Genomic DNA, 21,724 nt, shown 5'->3' with positions numbered 1-21,724 from the left:
AAGATATCAAATAAAAAAAGTTATGCAGTGCCATTAAGAAAGTATCTGTATTGCAGAGGAGTGTCAGTTCTGATCAGGTGAGTAAAAATGTGTTCTAAAATAGTGGGTCATCCACTTCAAAAAGTATATGAATTATCATAAAAACTTTGTAAGGCTGGCCAATAATATTGTTTCTGAACCGAATCATGTACTGTCTAATGAAATTGTTCTTTCGCCATCTAATCAGTGGTTTAATGTTCCAAGATATAATCGAATTAAAGTAGGCCTATTCTTTTGTACATCAAGCTGTAGTAGAGCTGAAAATATAATTTGCACCAGAGCTTTAAATAGGTTTTATTATTATTATTATCATCATCATTATTTTAATCTAAGGGTCCTGTCTGTCTACGTGATAAAGTCTTGTAATTTTGAGTGAACCTGTTGTAACGCAAGACAAATTTTGTATCATCATAGTAGGTTTGGTTAGTAATGCAGGTTAGCGTTCGGAATCATGTGGCACAGATTATGTCAGTGGTTGAATTATGGGTTAGGAACCGATGATGGTTTGTAGACAATGGGGCCAGTTTATCATCTGCATCGCAGACTAGTACTTATTACTGTAGATATAGATATGGATAATACTCATTTTTACATTAGGCAGATGCTTTCATCCAAAACCATTCATGTTTTATTCTGGGGAATTAAACCCAGTTTCATCCCTAGATTACATCGTTAGAGTTTAATAGCAGTAGTTGTCTTCATGAGACAGTCACTGAATAATTAATTGATTCGTTCAAAAACAACGGATTCATTCAACACCACTGCTCTGTATTGCTCGAAGCGCGCAACAATTGATTTTGCTTTGGTTTCGTTTGGAACTTTATTCTGTCTAAAATGTAAATTTCTCAATATTAACTCTGTTTATTCAACTGGTGTTGTACACAAGCAATATTGGTCTAGGTATCAGCATGGCTGTGATTACATGTGGCCTCGTGCCTACAGCTTAACAACACTTATGCTTATATTCGGAAAGACAACTTTCTTGCTCATATAATATCGCTTAATTATGTATCAGACTGATGAGATTTCCTGAAGTACTGGCATCTAATCTAACTCCTACATGCGAGGAGTCTGCACTACATGAGTAGTTAATCTTCCCAGATTTTTCATTAGCCATATTTATCTTGAATGGTTGTTTGCATTCAATCAGTTGACAAGTACAGTATATTATTGCTGCATGAATTTCTTCTGTGCATGTCAAGCTTTTAAGGTGCACTCAAGGCAATGCAGCAGTAATTTAAAATTGTAACGGTGGTTTAAAATCATATTTCAAAAGTAAAAATGATGATGTACAGTCAATTTATTCAGATGTGGCATGAATTATTATTGGATTATATGTTAACATGTTTACCTACCTTGCAAAGTCGACCTCATCAGGTTCTGACAGGACGCAGCCATCTTTGTTGTGTAAGGAAGAGAACGCGTCACGCGCGTTCACGTGGTTTTGTGACGCACTCGTGTTCATTTAAAGGGGTCATATGATGCTGCTAAAAAGAACATTATTTTGTGTATTTGGTGTAATTAAATGTTTTTTTGCGGTTTAAGGTTCAAAAACACGTTATTTTCCACATACTGTATATTGTTCCTGCCTTTCTGAAACTCGTCCATTTTTACAAAGCTCATCAGTCTGAAAAGCGAGGTGTGCTCTGATTGGCCAGCTATCCAGTGCGTTGTGATTGGCCGAATACCTCAAGCGTGTGACGGAAATGTTACGCCCCTTACCATATTGTGATGATGCACTGTCAGGCCGGAGCGACAAGACAAAAACATTAAAACCCATTATAAACCAGTGGGGACATAATTACGGATTATAATGACTTATACTGTCTTTTTATGCGTTGCGTTGCACCGTGCCGCGCCGCGTAAACATAAAACCATGTCTGCATTTGTGATCGGAGAAATGACAAACAACAAGCGCTACTCGCTGCACACATCTGAATATTTGGGTTGAACTGTTCTGGAACAGTGTTGTAAATACAACTTAACCACTGATTTCTAGTCGTGTCCTCTTTTGGAAGACCAAACAAAGTAGTTTCTTTTTCGCAACGAAAAACACAGCGTCACACACGGCGGCCTTGAGTGAGCGGAGTCCTGCGGCTAGAGTGAGCGGCGGCCGGCGGATTCGACGAAGGAGCGTCCGGAGGGCTTGCGGCAACCACATGTGACGACCCCGGGCTGGACTCCGCTTCGTCCACGGTGAAAGCCAATCCGGCGATCCACAGCGTGAAGATGTATTTCCTCAGCGACCAGCACGGATCAGCTCTAGGCATGACGAAGCGGATATCGTCCTCTTTTGGAAGACCAAACAAAGTAGTTTCACTTTCACAACAAAATACACAGCATCTTCACGACATGGCGGCGGCAACAACAATACTACAGCGAGAATAAAAGTTACACCTTCTTTCTTTGCGTGAACATTTGAGCACCGTTATGCAAATCTTCCCACATAGTGACGTAGACATGTGGGGGCGTGTTTAATTGAGCCATTTTAGGTAGGTGTGGTTGACTCTCAACTTTTATAAAGAATATCTCTTTGGATTTGAGACTTTAGTCTTTGCAACTTTACAGATCTTTATGCACCAAGAGCTTGTAACACTTCAAAGAGAAAGGAAAATATCGCATCATATGACCCCTTTAACAAAAATACATTTGTTCAGAGACCTTTTTCACTCTTATGGGAAAATGTTCTCTTTAGCTTTATTGACTATCCTGACCAGTAGGAAGTTAGGAACAGTACTTTTACTTGATTCATTTACTTAGAGACTTTTGACCAAATTTCACATTCATAAGTGTAAATTTACCAATAAGAAACCCAATTTTATGGTTTTGTTGACTGAAATATGTATATATATTGACCGTTTCAGACTCTGAATAAGAAAGCTGTAAGAACTTTAAAAGCTTGTGAACTTTATATTTATTTGATTTTTATACATGTATACGTGTATATTTACATTTCCATTTAGTCATTTAGCAGACGCTTTTATCCGAAGCGACTATATGTATATCTCGTATCTTTGTTTTGAACTTTAATACTTACTTCCCCCTGGCGACTTTTTATTTGTTGTAATTTGTTTATTAATCTTTTTTTTCTTCTTTTGTTTTAATTTCCCTTTTCTTCTTTTTGATGGTTTCATGATAAAATACTGTACGTTATTGTTCTTTGAATAAAAAAGATTCATAATTTGACATTTCTTAGTGAAAATTTACATCAATCTTACAATCTTTTTTAGTTTTACACAGGTTGCTTACCTATAATTGAATTAAAAACAAAAAAACAAATAATTCAGTTGCTTGAATCGACTTGCAGTTCTCACAATTTGATAAGCTTTAGTTAATTTTAAGTTAATGTAAACTGTAAAATATATATTTTTTAAAACAAACTTAAGCTTAGACAAAATTAGACATTTTACATTTTTTGTTTATATATTTATTAATATAAGCAAATGTTCCATTTAAAAATCCAAGGAATTTGAATGTGCAGTTTCTACTGACAACTGGCCAAGAACATTTTAAGTGATTTCCACACATGACTAGCATCTAATTTCTGTTTTAAACATAAACGAAAACTTGCTTTTCAGCAAATACATGTATTAAAATGTATTGCATAATGAACACAACTTCTTTTGACATTACACAAGGATAGCACTTTTAATAAAACATTATAAACTATATATGCAAAACATTACTAGCATTCTAAAATGTTCTAAAACACATTTACAAAGAGCTTGTTTTTTCAAGGTCACAAATCCTCTTAAAAATTAAGATGTTTATAGCCATCCTTTCGAAGCAATGCAAAAACGTTGTGGGGAAAAAGCTAAAACCAGAGCAGAAGCAATTTACAAAAAGAGAAGAGACTGAAGAGGGACACCACCACTTCCTGATCACCATCTATCCAACAGTCTCTTATTTGGAGTTGATACAGCAGAGAATGTAAAGGTCAAAAAGTCTAGTCATCAAATGTGTAGTTGGGGTTGACCACCAGTGTAACATCTTCCTCCTGAGATTCTGTTCCTCTGGACTCAGCAGATCCTTTCAGCCCAGACTGTGTCAGCTCAATCAAAATATAATCCTGATGAAGATAAAAGTGAATATTTTTTTTATTTATATATATAAGACTTAATGTAGTCTCCACACAACATTACACATAAAATATATTTAAATCACATGAAACTGTTTCCTTACACAGTGAACCAGTCTGTAGATAATTTTCTCTAACATTGTCTTCTTATTCATGAGTTCCATTTCTGAATCAATCTCGGATTCGATTTCCTTCAGGTACCAGTTCACTACTTCACTCTTCTTAAGTGCAGTCTCGTCCTCGGCTTGGAGAAATGGCACAATACAAATTAGATTCCTGTGGGCTGTGTTTGTCTGACCATGTCATGTTGTTGTTATTATTGTTAAAAGTGCATAATAATTACTTGGACTTTATGCTAAGACTTGTACAGAATTCTCACCTTCCTCAGCGTGACGCAGATGTAGCACTAACAGGTTAGAAATGCGTTTATACTCCGCAAATGACAGTCGCAGTGAAGGTTTAGTGCTTTCTCCGTTGACTCCGTGACCATTAATACCATTTGTGTGCTCATGACCATTCACTTCTCCATTAACATCTCCATTCACACCGTTCGGTGCATCATGCCCTAAAAAGAGCAAGAAAACAGAAGTATGTTTAGAACAGTGGTACTTTTTGACTCTAAGACCCTCTTATCTAGGCTTATATGTACCTCTGGTACTTCTGTTGTAATAAAAATTAACTCAAAGATATGATATTAGTTTAATGCTGTACAGATTTTTTTGTTTTTGTAGTATTTTAAAGGGATAGTCCAGCCAAAAATGTAGTCTGTCATCATTTCCAAACCTGTTACAAACCTGTATGACATTCTTCTGTCGAACGTAAAAGAAGATATTTTGAAGAATGTTGATAACAAAACACTTTCGGTTCCCAACATTCTCAAAATATCTTTTGTGTTCCACAGAAGAATGTAAGTCATACAGGTTTGGATCAACATGAAGGTGAGTAAATGATGACAGACTTTTCAATTTTGTGTGCACTATACTTTTAAGTAAGAATAATATAACTACATTTAAATAACCAGGGCCCCCTGGTTGATAACCATTGGTTTAGAAACATGCTGCACTAGACTGATTTATCAAAATGACTTTAGTTAGAGGCAGAAACAGAGGATGACTGTACCATTCATCTGATTGTTGTCTTCCTCCTCCATGGCCTCCTCTTCCTCCTGATCCAGATTAATATCAGGAGTCTCGACCCGAATGATGGACTTATTCAGCAGCCTAAACGCCTCTTTGACATGCTTTGGCTGAACCTAAAAGATAGAAACAGGAAGACAGAAGTATGGAATAATTGGTGTCGCACTGTGGAATTATTGAAAAATAATGCACCCCCAAGGTGATAATGTCTCTCAACTGTGTTCGGCAGCAGAGTCTCTGTTAGCGAAACTGTACCACCTTACTTCTAAGAAATGTCTTTTAGCCAGTGGTGGAAGAAGTACACAAATCAAGTACTTGAGTAAAAGTAGAGATACGTATAATAAAATATTACTCCAGTAAAAGTACTCATTTTTCAATTTTACTCGAGTGAAAGTACAAAAGTACTCGATTTTTTATGTACTTGAGTAAAAAAGTACTGATTGATAGATTTATTTAGCAATTTTATATAGGCTACTTAATTTAATTTTATACTAGCACATATTTTTTATTATCCTACTGCTCAAAATACCTGGAATTTTCCCAAAATAACCACTATATGGAGTCAAGATATATGTTTGTTGTTGATATGGACTACATTGACGAGAGTGATGTAGTAATGTTCACAGTGAAGCTTACACACTGTGTAAGTACCTGAGAGAAAACAGATTTGACCATCTGATTTTCACCAGTAAGAAAAAAGTGTTTTAAAGCTTGTTGTTTTGCAGAACATCACAGTTATATATGACATGAGAATAAGTATGGTTATGAATAAACATTCATATCTGTCTACTCGGCTAGTTAATCCAAACAATATAAAAATGTATACTGTTGATAAACAATATAAAAACAGACTATATAATAAAACTGTTAACATTACGGCAGCGGGGAATATGATCGTGCCTGAGTTATTTTATTTAGTCTATGTTATTTTAATGTTTTTTTTTTTTTTTTACCTAAAACATAGAGACTCTGATGTTAATGTGTCTGCATTCAAGCATTTCAGTGGGCTTAAATAGATCACCCTTTACAGCAGATTTAGTTCACAAACAACTGACAGTTTTGACCTAAATATGATTTTCAGTTACAATAATTCTAAAATTCGACATTAGTAACTTACTTTTAGCAGCATCAGTTGCACGCGCGCTCACAAGATCTCCTGGTTCTTACTTGTGAATTCAGTTCACTGGAGACTCGCACTAAATGGTTCATTTGAATCAGTGAGTTGTCGACTCGAGAACAGCTGCAATGGGTTCATTCTAATTCGTGAATGAATCGTTTGGTGCGATTTGCGAACCGATTTAAAAGGTTCATTGAAAAGAATCAGTTCGTTCTTGAATCAGACACCGCTTCTGCGTGTCGGAGCACGTGATATATTATAAGGAGTAACGATATGTTTTTTGAAATGTAGTGAAGTAAAAAGTACGATCTTATGCTTTGGAATGTAGTGAAGTAAAAGTAAAAGTTACTCAAAATAAAACTACTCCAGTAAAGTACAGATACTTGAAAAATGTACTTAAGTACAGTAACGAAGTAAAACTACTCCGTTACTGTCCACCACTGCTTTTAGCTTTTCACTTGCAAACTATTTAATTGAAAAAATAAATCATGGGGCAAAATGTGTATGCTTTTGTCTCTGTGTGCGTGTGTCTGTACAGTATGTGTGTGATTGTAGAGAGAAAGCGGAAGAACGAAAGTGTGCTTTCCATAGATAATTAAGAGATGGAAATTGCTTGTCATTTTTATCCTGTTGTTAGTCATATTTGTTTGCTTAGTGAGTGTCTTTCTGGGTTTTGGTTCATTTGCTGTTGTATGTTGCAAGGACCTTTGAAATAACTGAAATAATTTGGTGAATTGATATGGAGTGGCATTTGACAGACCTGAACTACTAAATAGTTTCACGTCTTAGAATGTTTACTAATACATTATTAATATTAATGGGCATGAGCTGACAATGAACAGCTGTATTTTTATTAACTAACATCAACAAAAACTAATAAATTCTGTAACCAATAAATGGTTTATTTTAGTTAATTTACTTTAATTAAGCATTAACCAATGGGACCTTATTGTTACCAATATTTTTTAACAAATATTGATATTTATTTTAGAGATTAGCTGACCAAAATCCTTTCAGGAAACAAAAATCATGCTCTCGTCTTTCTCTTTTTTTTATACACACCTCATCACAACAATGCATCCTTGCCATGCTCTCAGAAAGACGAATCAAGCTTTCCAGCTGGCGGACTGTGATTCTCCAGGCTGATTTAGTGACTCCGGAGCCGTCCCGCTGTCTCAGACGCTTGTACTGCTCCACAATGAACTCCTCAGACTCCTTTGAGATCTGATACCACGCACACACAGATCGAGACACAGTTAAGAAATAGCTGACATTGTGACAATGAGATAAAATGCGTGGCATACAAAAACTAAACCAAACGAAAAAAGGATTCACACACAAAAACGTAGGCAAAAAAAGTGCCAAGTGCAAAACATTTTTGGTTCAAGCATACACCTGCTTGAAGTGTCTACAAAAGCTTTTGCCTGTATTTTTGTGTGCAGATCCTTTTTCCTTCTGGTTCTAATTATATCAGGGAAGAATGATGATAAATCTTCCTGTCACTCACCTTTGGTTTGAACTGGCGAGCAAACAGCAGGAATCTGCGAATCTCATCTAGACTGTAGACCCGATCGACAGAATTCTGAATTCTGGAGTGGAGATCCACTATACGTCTGGCTATGGCATAATCAGTGACCTGAAGGGAGAGACAGAGGGATTTACTAACAGTCTAACAACATCCTGCTGTATCCACAATCATCTTCATAGGCTGTTGCATTGTTGGCTCATACCTCATTGCAGTCGTCTACCAGGATGAAGAAGAGATCAAAACGTGACATGATGGGTGCCGTCAGGTTGATGTTCTGTTTGAGAGATTTGGAGCGGTCGTAACGCCCGCTCACTGGGTTTGCTGCAGCCAAGATGGATGTGCGAGCATTCAGAGTGGCCTACAATTTGACAAAATATAGTCTTTTATGGAACAATTATAAAATACAACAACCATTATGGTTAGGGGTATGCAATATACCGGTTGACACGATAAACCAGTAGAAATCTGGATTATCGTCTCTATTGCAGTTTATGTTAAGTTTACGCTATGCCTACGTCATCTGCTGGAACGCAACTCTTTAGTGAATGCTTGTACGACAGTTAGCGGAAGCTAGAGATTACGGTTTATAAAGTTTTAAATATGGATACTTTTATTACACCAATGCACTGATTCACTTCAGAAGGCCATTTTTAACCCCCCGGAGCCGTGTGGAGTACATTTTATGATGGATGGATGCACTTTATTTTGCTTCAAAATCTACCATTCACTTCCATTATAAAGCTTGGAAGAGCTAGGACATTTTTTAATATAACTCCGATTGTATTCGTCTAAAAGAAGACGTATACACCTAGGACGGCTTGAGGGTGAATAAATCATTGCGTAATTTTCATTTTTGGGTGAACTATCCCTTTAAAATGCCCCTATTATGGATTTTTGAAAACTACCTTTCATGCAGTGTGTAACACAGCTCTAAGTGAATGAAAACATCCTGCAAAGTTTTAAATCTGAAAGTGCACCGTGTATAAAGTTATTGTATCTTAAAAAAAAGAGTCGACTCTGAATCATTGAAACGAGTCCCAAGCGTTTCATGTTGACTTCACCATGAAACATTAGCATATTGCCCGCCCACTTGTTGGTCTTTTTGCTTTGGCCTGAATGAAAATGCTAATTCATTCTTTGCCACTAGGTGCAGCTTTTGGAGCATAAAATAGCGTTTTCCCCGGTAACGCTGTACACAAAGCAGCGCTTACAAAGGCTGATTTATCAGGCATTATGACATAAAAATGAGACCAATCGGACCAATCACCGCAGATTAGCGTCACGCAAAGTATGGGTTTGGAAAAAAGAATCATTAAACGAATCGTTTGGGAGTCGTTGAGCAAATAAGGTAAAAATAAATGCATATTATAATACAATGAAAGAGTTTTTTGACCTTGCATGCATGTCAACCTGTTGTTGGGGACTCCCAAAACCAAAATATGAACCTTTCATTACCCATAATAGGGGCACTTTAATGTTCACAGCTGAAAATGTGTGTGCATGTGTCCGTATATTAGATCCATGCCGAATAATTACCTTATCACATTTTTTTTATCCAAACTGCTAGTAGAAATATGTCACAAATGCACTGATGCCTGTTTAAGCGAATATGTGTCCTATAAATCTGCATTTTAATCTTTGACTCTTACCTTGACCCCTGCTTTGGTGATGGAGATGGTCTGTTGCTCCATAGCCTCATGGATAGCCACTTGGTCTCTCATTTCCATCTTATCAAACTCATCAATGCAGCAAACACCCTGTGGACAACAATATCAAATCAATAGGGATTTCAGTGACAAAACATACTTGGACGCACAGGGGTTTTACGCAAATAATTTGTGAAAATAACTCACATTGTCAGCCAACATGAGCGCTCCGGCTTCAATGACAAACTCGTGTGATTCCTCATCTCTCACCACAGCAGCTGTGAGACCGGCCGCGCTGGAGGCTTTACCGCTGGTGTAGACCGCACGTGGACTGAACTCTTCAACATGCCTGAATGACAGCCAAACTGTGAGAACTAATGCATCTTCTCATTTTTTTTTTCTCATTTTCACTCTGTCTAATATGTGTTTTATCCTACAATTTTTAACCTGTTCAAGAAGAATCACATTAGTATAGTCCGGTAACAGTGCTCGTGCTTTAGAAGATGAATCCTGCAAGTCTTACTTAAGGAACTGGCTCTTGGCTGTGCTGGGGTCTCCCACGATGCAGACGTTGATGTCTCCTCTCAGAGATGTGCCCTCCATGGTGGTTTTGGGAACACCTCCAAACAACATGAGCAGAATCCCCCGCTTTACCTCATCATTACCTGAAAACAACAGATTTCATATCAGAAATAACAAAATTAACTGTATCACACAATGTAAAAAATGTTTAGCCAAGATAACCTAAAAATTTGTTTTGTATGATTATTTAAATTAACAGGTTTTATTCTAAATCTGTTTTATGACTAAATCAACACCACTACAATTGGTTACACCACTAAAAGTAATTTCAAAGGACAGATCAGGTAGAAATAGCTCTTTAAAGGGTTAATTTACCCTAAAATGATCATTTACTTACCCCTTGTGTTATTCCAAACCCATTACATGATTGTTCATTTTTTATAAAAAAGTCCATAAAGAGAAATCCATATGAATCAAGCAATTTAATCCAAGTCTTATGAAGAGCCACATATAAACACTGATCAATGCACATACATAGAGCACATCAAATATGGTAAACAGCAGCTAAAATGTGCTTGCTTGACGTGCCAGAACCGCTTGGTTCATATGGATTACTTTTACAACGTCACAAAGATTACAAAGTTTTGGAGAAATGGGCTTCATATGGAGGAACAAAAATTTCTCTAATTTCATTAAAAATATCTTCATTTATGTTTAGAAGATAAGTATAAATCTTATGCGATTATAACAATGGTTGAGTAATTGATGACTGATTTTCATTTTAGGGTGAACTATCCCTTTAGGGTAACAACTGCAAATTTTCACTTTTTACAATGTTTATTTATAGGCATTATATCAGCGAAACCACTCTCCTATTACTGGTATATTGGCCGCTGAAAAATCCCTACTGGTTGACTACTAATATATTCATTCATTTTGATTAGGGATATACAATATTAGATTTTAACCGAAATCCAATATGCTGATATTTTTCAAACTATTTTGGCTGATAGCCAATACCGATATATGTTTCCTTTTATTTTGAAACAACAGACTCCTCCTCTCCTGTACAGAAATGATAAACAAATTATTTTTAATTTTGGTTCGTTTTGAGCAAAAACTTATTTGCTAGAACTAGGCCTGGGCGATAAAACGGTATTGATATTTATCGACGGTACACCTTCGATAACGATATAAAAAATGTTCGATATAGTGCACGATATAGGCACGTGTTATGAGTGACACAGACAGCACACACGAACATGAGGGCTGTGCCTGCCTATGATGAGGAGATTGTGAGTAAAGAATGAATTTTAGTCGAATTTAAAATAAACATTTGCATTTGAATGCAAAAATAGTACAATCCAATGTTAGATGTGCGTCAGGGAGCGTCATCAGTGGAGCACGAGATGCGGTGATGATGCAAGTGACGTTGTAGTTTAATGTTTTGTTAGTCTAGCCCACGAGACCATTCAAAATATTAGAGAAATATAGAAGCTCAATGCGGAGAAGATCTTGATTAGGTTCAAACCGAAACCAAGCCATTCACACAGAACGCATATTCAGCGCATTTTCTAGACGGACAAATACGATCGCTGCACTCGCGTCTCACACAAGAGATGTAGCCATGCAAAGTTAAAACAGTTTCAACTTTTAGAAAACACGTCGCAAATTTGTGGAGGTTTATTCCTTTTCACTGCGTCTCATATGTTTTTAAATGCAGTCTGTGTGAATGGCACTTCGGCTCTTTATATTAAGCAATGCATAAATACGTGATGCTGTTTTGTTCATAATTGTTTATGCAATTTACGAAATTATATTTGATTTATATGAGTTAATTTAGAACGTAACGCACGTTTTTTAATAGACTATTACTTCCTTGCGTTGAACATTTAAAATGTGCTGCATTATTTTGCTCATTGCGCCCTCCTGTGGCCTCGGGAGACAAGCCAAAAGTTTAACCTATTTAATCTGCATATAAAACATTAGAAATTAAATATTTGTTTAATTTTTATTTTGTTTTTGACTGTTAAAACAAAAAAATATTTCTAATAAGTAAATAAGTATATAAATAAGAGTTAATTTAAAAATACAGTGGTTAAATATAAATTTTTTTTTCTATTGCTCTGTTTTAAAAAAGGTTATAAAAAATAGCATTGGTACAAATAAATTAATGTTCACCTTTTATTTGTATTTAGCTTTCATACAAACAAGAAATGTGAAATCACTGTCAAATAAAAATCTCAGACTCCCCTAATTATTAATATCTTTAACTTCAAACTAGGCCTGGGCGATAAAATTGTATCGATTATTTATCGACGGTACACCTTCGATAACGATATAAAAAATGTTCGATATAGTGCACGATATAGGCACGTGTTATGAGTGACACAGACAGCACACACGAACATGAGGGCTGTGCCTGCCTATGATGAGGAGATTGTGAGTAAAGAATGAATTTTAGTCGAATTTAAAATAAACATTTGCATTTGAATGCAAAAATAGTATTTCTAATAAGTAAATAAGTATATAAATAAGAGTTAATTTAAAAATACAGTGGTTAAATATAAATTTTTTTTTCTATTGCTCTGTTTTAAAAAAGGTTATAAAAAATGTCAATAATTATCGATACCGAACGATATGAAACATTATATCGTTGATACATTTTTTAGCTATATCGCCCAGCCCTAGCTAGAACTAATAAACATTGTTAAAGTTCTTTTTTTTTTAATGAGAGTACATTGAAAGCCTTGAAAATAACTATAACAAAATAACAAAATCAGTCTCTGTGATTTTTGTTGTTGTTTGTTTTTGTTTATTTTTAAAGACCGAAGCAGTTGAAATCGTAACATTTTATTTGTGGATTTAACATTAATAGATAGTCTAAAGCAAAAGAACTGTTAAAATTATAAAAAATATTTTAGAGCTCCTTGTATTTAAGTTTTCATAATCCATTTGAAAAATTATATCACATATTAATGAATAAATCTGTATATATTAAATCAAATCTGTATATATTAAATTACTTGATTTACAAGTGTCATGCTTGTAATTTTTATTCATGTAAGCTATTGCATCTGACCTTTAAGTCAAAACAGACTTGTAATTTTACAACATCAATTACTGCTTTATTTATTCAGAAACACAATCATCTTAATGTTATTTGTATATTTTACTTTTAATTTTATTACAAGTAGGCCAACAGCGCCCCCTAATTCAATAAAAGGTCTTACCGGACGGCTAGGGGAGGCTGTAGCTGCTGCAGGCACTATTCTGTTTACTCTCACACACTGGACGTGTCATTTCTGTACATACTTAAATGCGGCAATCCAAAACATTGAATGTAATCATGATTCAGGCAAAAGTTTGCTTCAAGAATGACCACACTGCTGTCATGATCTTAGCGCTAGCACACCCTGAGCACATGTGAGCTATTCGTCTTATTGGCATAAATTTGTTCAAATCGACTGATGCCGATGTTTACATTTTGAGCCTTTATCGGCCGATACCGATAACGTTCCGATAATATCGTGCATCCCTAATTTTGATTGCATCAATTTGTGTTTATGTCCAACTTAGAATAAGAAATATTGTTGTTTTTTAGTGACTAACCGTGAATGGTAGGGAAGAGGCTGGTGCAGAGGTTGTGGTAGAGGTTTTTATCTTGACTCATCTCAAACACCTTCTCCCACTCCTGTACCGACATCTGTTTCTTGATACTTTCTGCCGTCTGCTCCTCATCCCGGATCTCCTTACCGCCAAACTACAAACAGAGGCATCCCATTAAAATAATCTGATATAACAGAAAATGAGACCTTCATGCCATAATGGTGGGCTTCACTCTTACTCTGGGATTGGTGGGGGCTACGTGGCATGCCAAGAATGCAAGTTTGTAGGAAAGTTCTCTGACACCCAGAGCTTTAAGCCCACGAAGACCCTCATTCTCGTAACCTTGCACCCCAGCTGTACGAGAACTGGTCTCAGCACGCACACCTGAAACAAACATAATCGCATACTCAGACTTATAACCGCTGTATAAATATCAGTGATGGCCGACTGGATGAGAGATGTGTACCTGGTGTGGACAGTTGGGATACATCTGGCACAACAATGAGGGAGCCAATGAAGTCACATTTGTCACCGGCCTGTGCCGACTCCACAGCCTCAGCCCGCAGAATCACCTCCATACTACGAGGAATGGAGCCCCGTGGCAGCTCAGCCTGTGTCTCCTGGATACGTACCTGAAATCAAGGCAAGTAAAACATCAAAACACACTTACAACACTTTAAAACACAGTACAGCAATCAACAATGGCACGGAGCTAGTATGATGAAATGTCAACCGCTCAGTCATCCTGACAGAGTGCAACAGAATAGGAAAGAGTTATAAAAATTTAACATTCAAGCATGTGATAGGCCCTGTCCCAAATGGCACAGTCTTCCTCTGAGTCCGGACTTTCATGACGTAATGCCGCTTTGACTGTCGGGTAGAAGTCTGCTGCGGAGCTCGCCCCGGTGCGGGCTCGGCAGAAGTGTGCATTGAGGGCGCATAGCAGCCGCAAAGGGGGCGCTCACGAGCACTCTTTTGAACACTAAAATGACGAATGGGACACCCTACGGTGCCATTGTAAGACCGCAAGTGCACATGAAGTCTTCCATTTGGGACAGGGCCATATTGTTTCCTGGCTCTTCCTATATAGGGCTGTGCGATTAAAGCCAAAGTCACAATATGGCTTTGTGCAATTATCCAATTGCAGAGACTGTTATTTAATTAATTAAACATTTGTGCTCTGTTTCAAAGTGAAAATATTAATTATTTTTTACAGCGAAATATTACAATAGTAATATTTTTGTTCAGTATTTTATTTAATAATAAAAACAATTATTGTTATTTTAAAGCATATTTATAAGTAATCATAACATTTTTGGCCAGCCATAAAAACCAGCACGGCAAACCTTGAGCTTTTTCTTTAAATTGCATTTTAAATCAAAATTGCAATTTTTTTATTAGAAATATCACAAATAAATTTTAAAACAGAAATTGTTCAGCCCTATGCCACTAGAAACTGACATTTGAAACATCTGTGGAAACACCTTTTTATTTTCAATATTTACGGATTTAATTATTTTATTTCCTGGACTTTAGTTCTCCATTCACTTCAAATATGAATGGCCTTTTTTATTTTTTAAATTTAAATTTAAGGTTGATTTTTTTTAAATGTTATTGCAAATGATCATGTAAAATATAGCTTTTTTTGACAGTACACTTTGTGTTGCAGAAAATATTTAGCAGAAAAATGGCAAATTTCTCATTTTTTCCTAAAGGTCTAGCCAACAGAAAAATATCCTTACCCATGTGACATCATCAACTACAAAACAGCCATTTTGAACTTTACCTATACATGCTTTGCACTGTAATTTCTCTATCATTTCACGACAGGAAAGGGGTTTTACCAAAGAACATACAAATCTACGGCTTCCTGTCATACCTTCTGGAAGTCGATGAATTTGGATTTGTTTGTGTCCAGGAGAAAGCGTCTACGGTTGTTGCACACAGGGTTGCGGCAAATGCTCGGCTGAGTGTATTTAAACTGCTGATCCACATCCTTTATCACTCCCTGACAGTCCAAGCACAGGAAGGTCCCGCTCACCAGCTCAGGGTGAACCGGGTGAGTACGAACAACCTGGCCACTGATGCGCACGAGTGAGCCAACCTTCGCCATGGTCAACTCACGGATCCTGCATGGAACCCAGAACAGGAGCACATTAGTTAGGGAGGCATTGGTTCAGAATTGACAGTATTTTAATTCGAAATGATTAATTAGTCATCACACTGTCTTATAATTCTCTTTACTTGTGTCTGGTTGGTAGATCCTGGAAGGCAACATAGAATTCCTTTGAGGTAGGAACTTCTCCATGATCCCGAGCAAAATTACGCACAGCATGGCACAGGTAGGGGTAAAGTCTAATACAAAACAGAACAAAAAGTTTGACTTTCTACATGCAGGTAAAAACAATGTGTTATCAGTTTCATGAAGCAGTTAAAGCCTGTGCCAAATGTTCGTCAATTTGCAGTACATACTCATATTACACACACTACTACACAATAACTGCACATCTGAGATTATGGGTTACATGATAATGTTTCAGGGTTTTAAGCATTAAAGGGGTCATATGATGCTGCTAAAAAGAACATTATGTAGGTGTGGCTGACTCTGAACTTTTATAAAGAATATCTCTTTGGATTTGAGACTTTAGTCTTTGCAACTTTACAGATCTTCTTTATGCACCAAGAGCTTGTAACACTCCAAAGAGAAAGGAAAAATTGAAATCGCATCATATGACCCCTTTAATAATTACATTACTGAGAACTTACAATGAAACAGTAAGATGAACACAGCAAGGAATATGGTGACTAAATTCAAAAGCGATTTTGATTTTTCTTTTGGATCCTTTCACACCTGTAGAACTCTTCCTGGATGGCGGTTGCCAGTTCTTGATTAAAGCCCTCCAGGTCCGTAAAACTGACCACGAGTGTGTTCCTTTCCGGCCGGATCAACTCCTCTGCGTCCCGCAAGTAGTTCACTTCTCCATCACTATTATGAAACCTGCGGAGCGGTACACAAAACTATTACTATCAAATTCTGATTACGACCAAAAATGAATACAAATCACACGCAAAATATAATTATTATACAAATAGCAAAGAAATGCATGTTCACGTGCACAAGTGTAATGTTCAAGCAAACATATTAATCCTATAATTCCGTATGAATATATTATGAAGTTTACATGAAATCATGCGACTAATGTTAGTGTAAAAGCGTGTAATGTTTTATAGGTATTATTGCTATTATTCAATACGGTTACCCGTCGTGATACTGAAGAACAATAAGGAACACCTCATTTACTCACTCTTCCAAAAAAGCCTGGAATAATTTTTGGCATTTTTCCGCCAGTTCGTCCTTGATCATCTGACCAGCATTCGGATTTGCTCCATGTTCCATGAGATCCATTTTTGTAATAAATTGTTATTACAAAGTTATAACAATAATGTACTCTCCGTCCCGTCTAGCACAAGAAGCAAGCGAGCTGCTTCAGAAGCTTTCGCGCGAAATGCTGTACCATGTGATTATTTTCGCGCCACCAGGATCCAATCAGATTGTTGCTTTTCGGTGCTGCCGCTACAATTGGACAATTGTGGCCAATCATTTTTGAGCTTTCTGTCATTTTCTGTCTATCTATCTATCTATCTATCTATCTATCTATCTATATAATACTAGTATTGTTGCCTCGATGAAAACTTCAAAATACAATAAATTGTCTTGCACAAAGTATCAATACAGGAAAACAAAAACTTGTAACAGTTATTTTGCAGTTATTTGTGACATCGCTTGCCACCCGCCGTTACTTTGAATTGTTATCGCTGCAGGTCATCTGCCTCACTTAATGACTGAAACAAAATATTTATTCTATCTGTTGCTTTCAACGTGATTTCTGGTTATTTTTCTTAGCACACTATGTATCGTCAGGATTTAAGGAATTGCCTTCTGTCAGCAGTAGATGGCGCTATTTCTATATTATATGTAAACAGACAGCTTTTTAATCAAGCCAGCAGATAGCGCCATTCGTAGTTTTAAATCATGCATAAAAACTTTTTTTTTTTATTTCTCTTTCGAAAACAAACATACAGAGATACTTAACGTCAAACAGAACGCAGACAAAAATGGGGGATACATAACAAATATGCATCATGGAGGGTAAAACATTACATTTTACAAATAACATTTTTAACATGAGAGACGTTTTTATATATTTCTTGTTTCTAGTGATTGAAATCAATTAATCATAAAATATTTTAAGTTCTTTATAGAAAAACTTAAAATAGGGAGTATTAGACATTATTTTTGCTTTATGTACATTAAACTTCCCAAGAAGAATTTTAAAGTGTTATCAACTACATCTGATCCAGTATTACAGTTCAAAAAAAGGATCATAGATTCGTCTATTTTAATTATTTTATAAAATATATCAAAAACCAACATAGATATCTGCTTCCAAAAGTCTTCAAAATATTTACAGTTACAAAATAAGTGTAAGTGTTTCATTTTCTAAATTACAAAAAGAACATTTTGGTGAGACATCTTTTCTAAACTTGTTAATAAATGTTACAGGGATAGTAGTACCTATGCAATATCTTAAAATGTATTTCCTTTGCCTTATTTGGCAGTAAAAATGTATTAGTTGCCGACCATATTTTCTCAGTGGAAGGTATGAAGAAGAATTGTTTCCACTTTATGAGTGCTTTTGGGTAGCAACTGACGTCTTGAGTAAGACATTTTCTAATATATGAGTTATTACACTTAATATCCATGATATTAATACCGCCAATAACAAGATTTGGAATTTGTCGGACAGCTGAATTATGCATAAAAACTTCAAATGTCAAAACATGCAAGTGAAATAAAAAATGTGCCACTGTGCATAAATGGTCCAGCAATATTTTTAAAGGGCAGCATGAAATATTATTTAAACATATGTGATTATGTTTTACTCTCACAACAACTAAAATCGTGAGGCATCAGTGGTAACTCTAGAAGCAATTTATAACAGCCTTCATTTAAAAGTAATTCAAAAATATGATATGTTTAAAGATAATGAATAGATTGATCTCAAAGTATGCCAGGTTTTGATATTTCAAACTGTCTGAATGTAGCCACATTAATTGTCTGGTGCTAGAGTGAACTGCCTTTTGCAACCAATTTTACTTAAGTGAGGATTACAAAAAAAGAAGAAAATTTGGTGCAAAAGGCAATTCACTCTAGTGTGTCACTCTAATTACAGCGCACTCTGACATATTTTCAAGTGAAACAGGATGTTCAATGAGAAAAAAACAATGTTTGGGGTTCTGTGAAAAGTGGGTATTACAATACCAAAACATATCAACACCAAATGAAAGTTTGCTAAAACAGTGTTTAAATAACTAGTAATCTTGTAATTAATATTGTCCAAAAGTCAAGCGACATCTGCAAGAGAAGAAAGTCATTTCAGACGAAGCACAGGATGTTCAATTTTTAATTAAAAATGACAAAGGCTTTTTTTGGAATACATGCACAGATAAGTCATGAACAATACGATCAGAAAAATGCTAAATACGGTCAATTTTGACAATGTTGACATGTTAATGATAGTATAAGTATTGTAAAAGCATAACATTAAAACTGATTCGAGGCCTTCAGAAACACAATCATTGGTAATATTTTCAATCATTCTGAAATTCTTTCTAGATTCATACATTTTTTTCGACAAACTAATAGATGTTATAGAATGGATGTTGCTGACAAGTTTCGGTCAGATGTGTGTGGCTGGAGGACTTTGTGGACAGATATACCTGATAGTTTGGTTGGGCCGAAAACCACACTTGCTGGTCTATTATAGTGAGTAAAAACACATTTTTGTGGTATGTATATGTGTCTGTGAGAGTTTTTAGTCTGTTGGGTGTGCCCTGAGTTGTGGTCTCGATAAGTAGGTGTCTTTTTGTTCTTGTGGTTTCCTTCATGGCGGTTGATTTCATCCTGTGGCGGCATTTTCAAATTTTGAAGTCACACTTTCATTGGTAGGAAGAATGAAGACATGCAGACGTCAATGCAACGCTTAACTATGTAAAAAAAAAAAAAACTAAATCAATATTGTTGTTTATTTTAACGGTTCAGTTCATACATTCTATCCACCTTTCTCTTTGTGTGTGGGTGCACAGGCCTATGTGTTTATGTACCTTCGATGTGTTTGAAACCCAAACTTGTTTTGTTTTTTTGCAATCTGTAAAATCACTTTGTTGTAGATGTTACTCAGTAAACATGATAAGCATACGCTAGGGCATTGGCTGAATCACCATACACATCTGAGCCAGGTATAGCGTTACGGCGAACGGCGTCTAGACGGTTTTGTCTGCAGGGCGTCTTCAGTACATCAGATGTTTCGTAACATTTGGCACAGCAGTACGAGGACTTTCTTGTATGCTTGCAGCTGCAGGGTGAGCATAATATATTGCATTAGTCAGGAGATTTATGTCTTTCACAATCCTGCACGCAACAGCATAACTGCCAGATCTTCCTGGAGTGAAAACAAGTATTTGTCAAGGTTTGTATGAAGTCAAACAAGATATGATGGATATCATTTTGAATGTCACAACACTAGAGAATATATTAGGTAGTTTTTTGGTTGGTGGTGTAACCTTGATAATGTGTAGACGCCCCCCTCCGTAAATGATGTTAGCTAGACAAAAGTAACTTGTTTTCTGAGAGCTGTGCTGACGTCACTCTAGTGTTCTTGTGACTGCATTTGTGTAAAAAGTGCATGTGTTTACCCAATGATTTAGCATTCAGTGAGTTCATTATGTATATCAACTATAATAATTGGTTTTCCTAAAATATTATACTTTTTTTTTTTTACATTTAAAAAATTGCTTTTGTACTATAAATATACATACAGCTTGGTATGGTCTGCTAAAGAAAACACCTTTCATGACCTGTACATCTTGTCTAAATGTCTCCATGTGGTGACATGTTGATTATTTCTTAAATCAAGCTGCAATGCAATAAGCTGCAAATGAAATAAAATGACAATGGATCATAATTTATTCCAGTCTGCATTAAATTGATCAAAAGTGTCAGTTAAGACTTTTTTATTGTAACAAAAAAGAATATATATATTTCAAATAGATGCTGTTCTTTTGAACTTTATATTCATCAAATAATCCGAAAAAATGCATCATGGTTTCTACAAAAATATTAAGCACAACTGTTTTTAACATTGATAATAATAAGAAATGGTTCCTGAGCACCAAATCAGCATATTAGAATGATTTTTGAAGGATCATGGGACACTGAAGTCTGGGGTCACAGGAATATATATATTAAAAATGTAGAGCTTTTGTGCAGTGTTCATTTTAAATGTTATATTTTATAAAACAATAATGCAAAATACATTTTAATGGCTGGTAAGAAATATTCATGCCTGGTAAATTTTCTTCATTTACTTACCATTGGCAGACTTGGCAAAAAGTAAATTTTTTGCATACATAAATAGCCTATATATAGACAGTAGACACGTAGCGCAGCTTTCAGATACCTTCACCAGAAGCAAGAGAGTGAAAGAGAGCAGAGTACTAAATGTCTCCATGTGGTGACATGTTGATTATTTCTTAAATCAAGCTGCAATGCAATAAGCTGCAAATGAAATAAAATGACAATGGATCATAATTTATTCCAGTCTGCATTAAATTGATCAAAAGTGTCAGTTAAGACTTTTTTATTGTAACAAAAAAGAATATATATATTTCAAATAGATGCTGTTCTTTTGAACTTTATATTCATCAAATAATCCGAAAAAATGCATCATGGTTTCTACAAAAATATTAAGCACAACTGTTTTTAACATTGATAATAATAAGAAATGGTTCCTGAGCACCAAATCAGCATATTAGAATGATTTTTGAAGGATCATGGGACACTGAAGTCTGGGGTCACAGGAATGAATTACATTTAAAATATATTAAAATAGTTTTTTTTTTAATTGTAATATTTCACAGTATTACTGATTTATTGTATTTATCAAAAAAAATAAAATAAAATGCAGCCTTGGTGAGAATAAGAGACTT

At 35.6% G+C, this 21,724-nt stretch overlaps 1 protein-coding gene across 1 annotated transcript; it reads right to left on the bottom strand.

Moving 5' to 3' along the window:
• Positions 1–3,819: 3,819 nt before the first annotated feature.
• Positions 3,820–17,145, bottom strand: LOC107660137 (DNA replication licensing factor MCM6-like). Its single transcript, XM_016449371.1, has 17 exons — positions 16,981–17,145; positions 16,527–16,673; positions 15,920–16,030; positions 15,555–15,804; positions 14,142–14,307; positions 13,914–14,059; positions 13,679–13,829; positions 10,068–10,209; positions 9,752–9,893; positions 9,548–9,655; positions 8,101–8,256; positions 7,878–8,006; positions 7,433–7,594; positions 5,237–5,369; positions 4,497–4,682; positions 4,222–4,361; positions 3,820–4,108 (listed from the first exon to the last, which is right to left on the bottom strand). Exons 1-17 carry the CDS (start codon positions 17,079–17,081, stop codon positions 3,986–3,988), a joined length of 2,493 nt encoding a protein of 830 aa, XP_016304857.1. The 5' UTR covers positions 17,082–17,145; the 3' UTR covers positions 3,820–3,985.
• Positions 17,146–21,724: the final 4,579 nt, after the last annotated feature.

Source organism: Sinocyclocheilus anshuiensis, unplaced genomic scaffold, assembly GCF_001515605.1.
Source record: "Sinocyclocheilus anshuiensis isolate Anshui unplaced genomic scaffold, SAMN03320099.WGS_v1.1 scaffold55, whole genome shotgun sequence".
Taxonomy (NCBI): domain Eukaryota; kingdom Metazoa; phylum Chordata; class Actinopteri; order Cypriniformes; family Cyprinidae; genus Sinocyclocheilus; species Sinocyclocheilus anshuiensis.
The sequence above is the reverse complement of the archived record's forward strand: the minus strand, read 5'-3'. Positions and strand labels throughout refer to the sequence as shown.

Coding starts and splice junctions, on each gene's coding strand:
- LOC107660137 (XM_016449371.1), bottom strand. CDS start 17,081: ATGGATCTCATGGAACATGGAGCAAATCCGAATGCTGGTCAGATGATC. Junction 8,007..8,100: donor TGGTAGACGACTGCAATGAG/GTATGAGCCAAC, acceptor CTCTCCCTTCAG/GTCACTGATTATGCCATAGC. Junction 7,595..7,877: donor CTCGCCAGTTCAAACCAAAG/GTGAGTGACAGG, acceptor GCGTGGTATCAG/ATCTCAAAGGAGTCTGAGGA.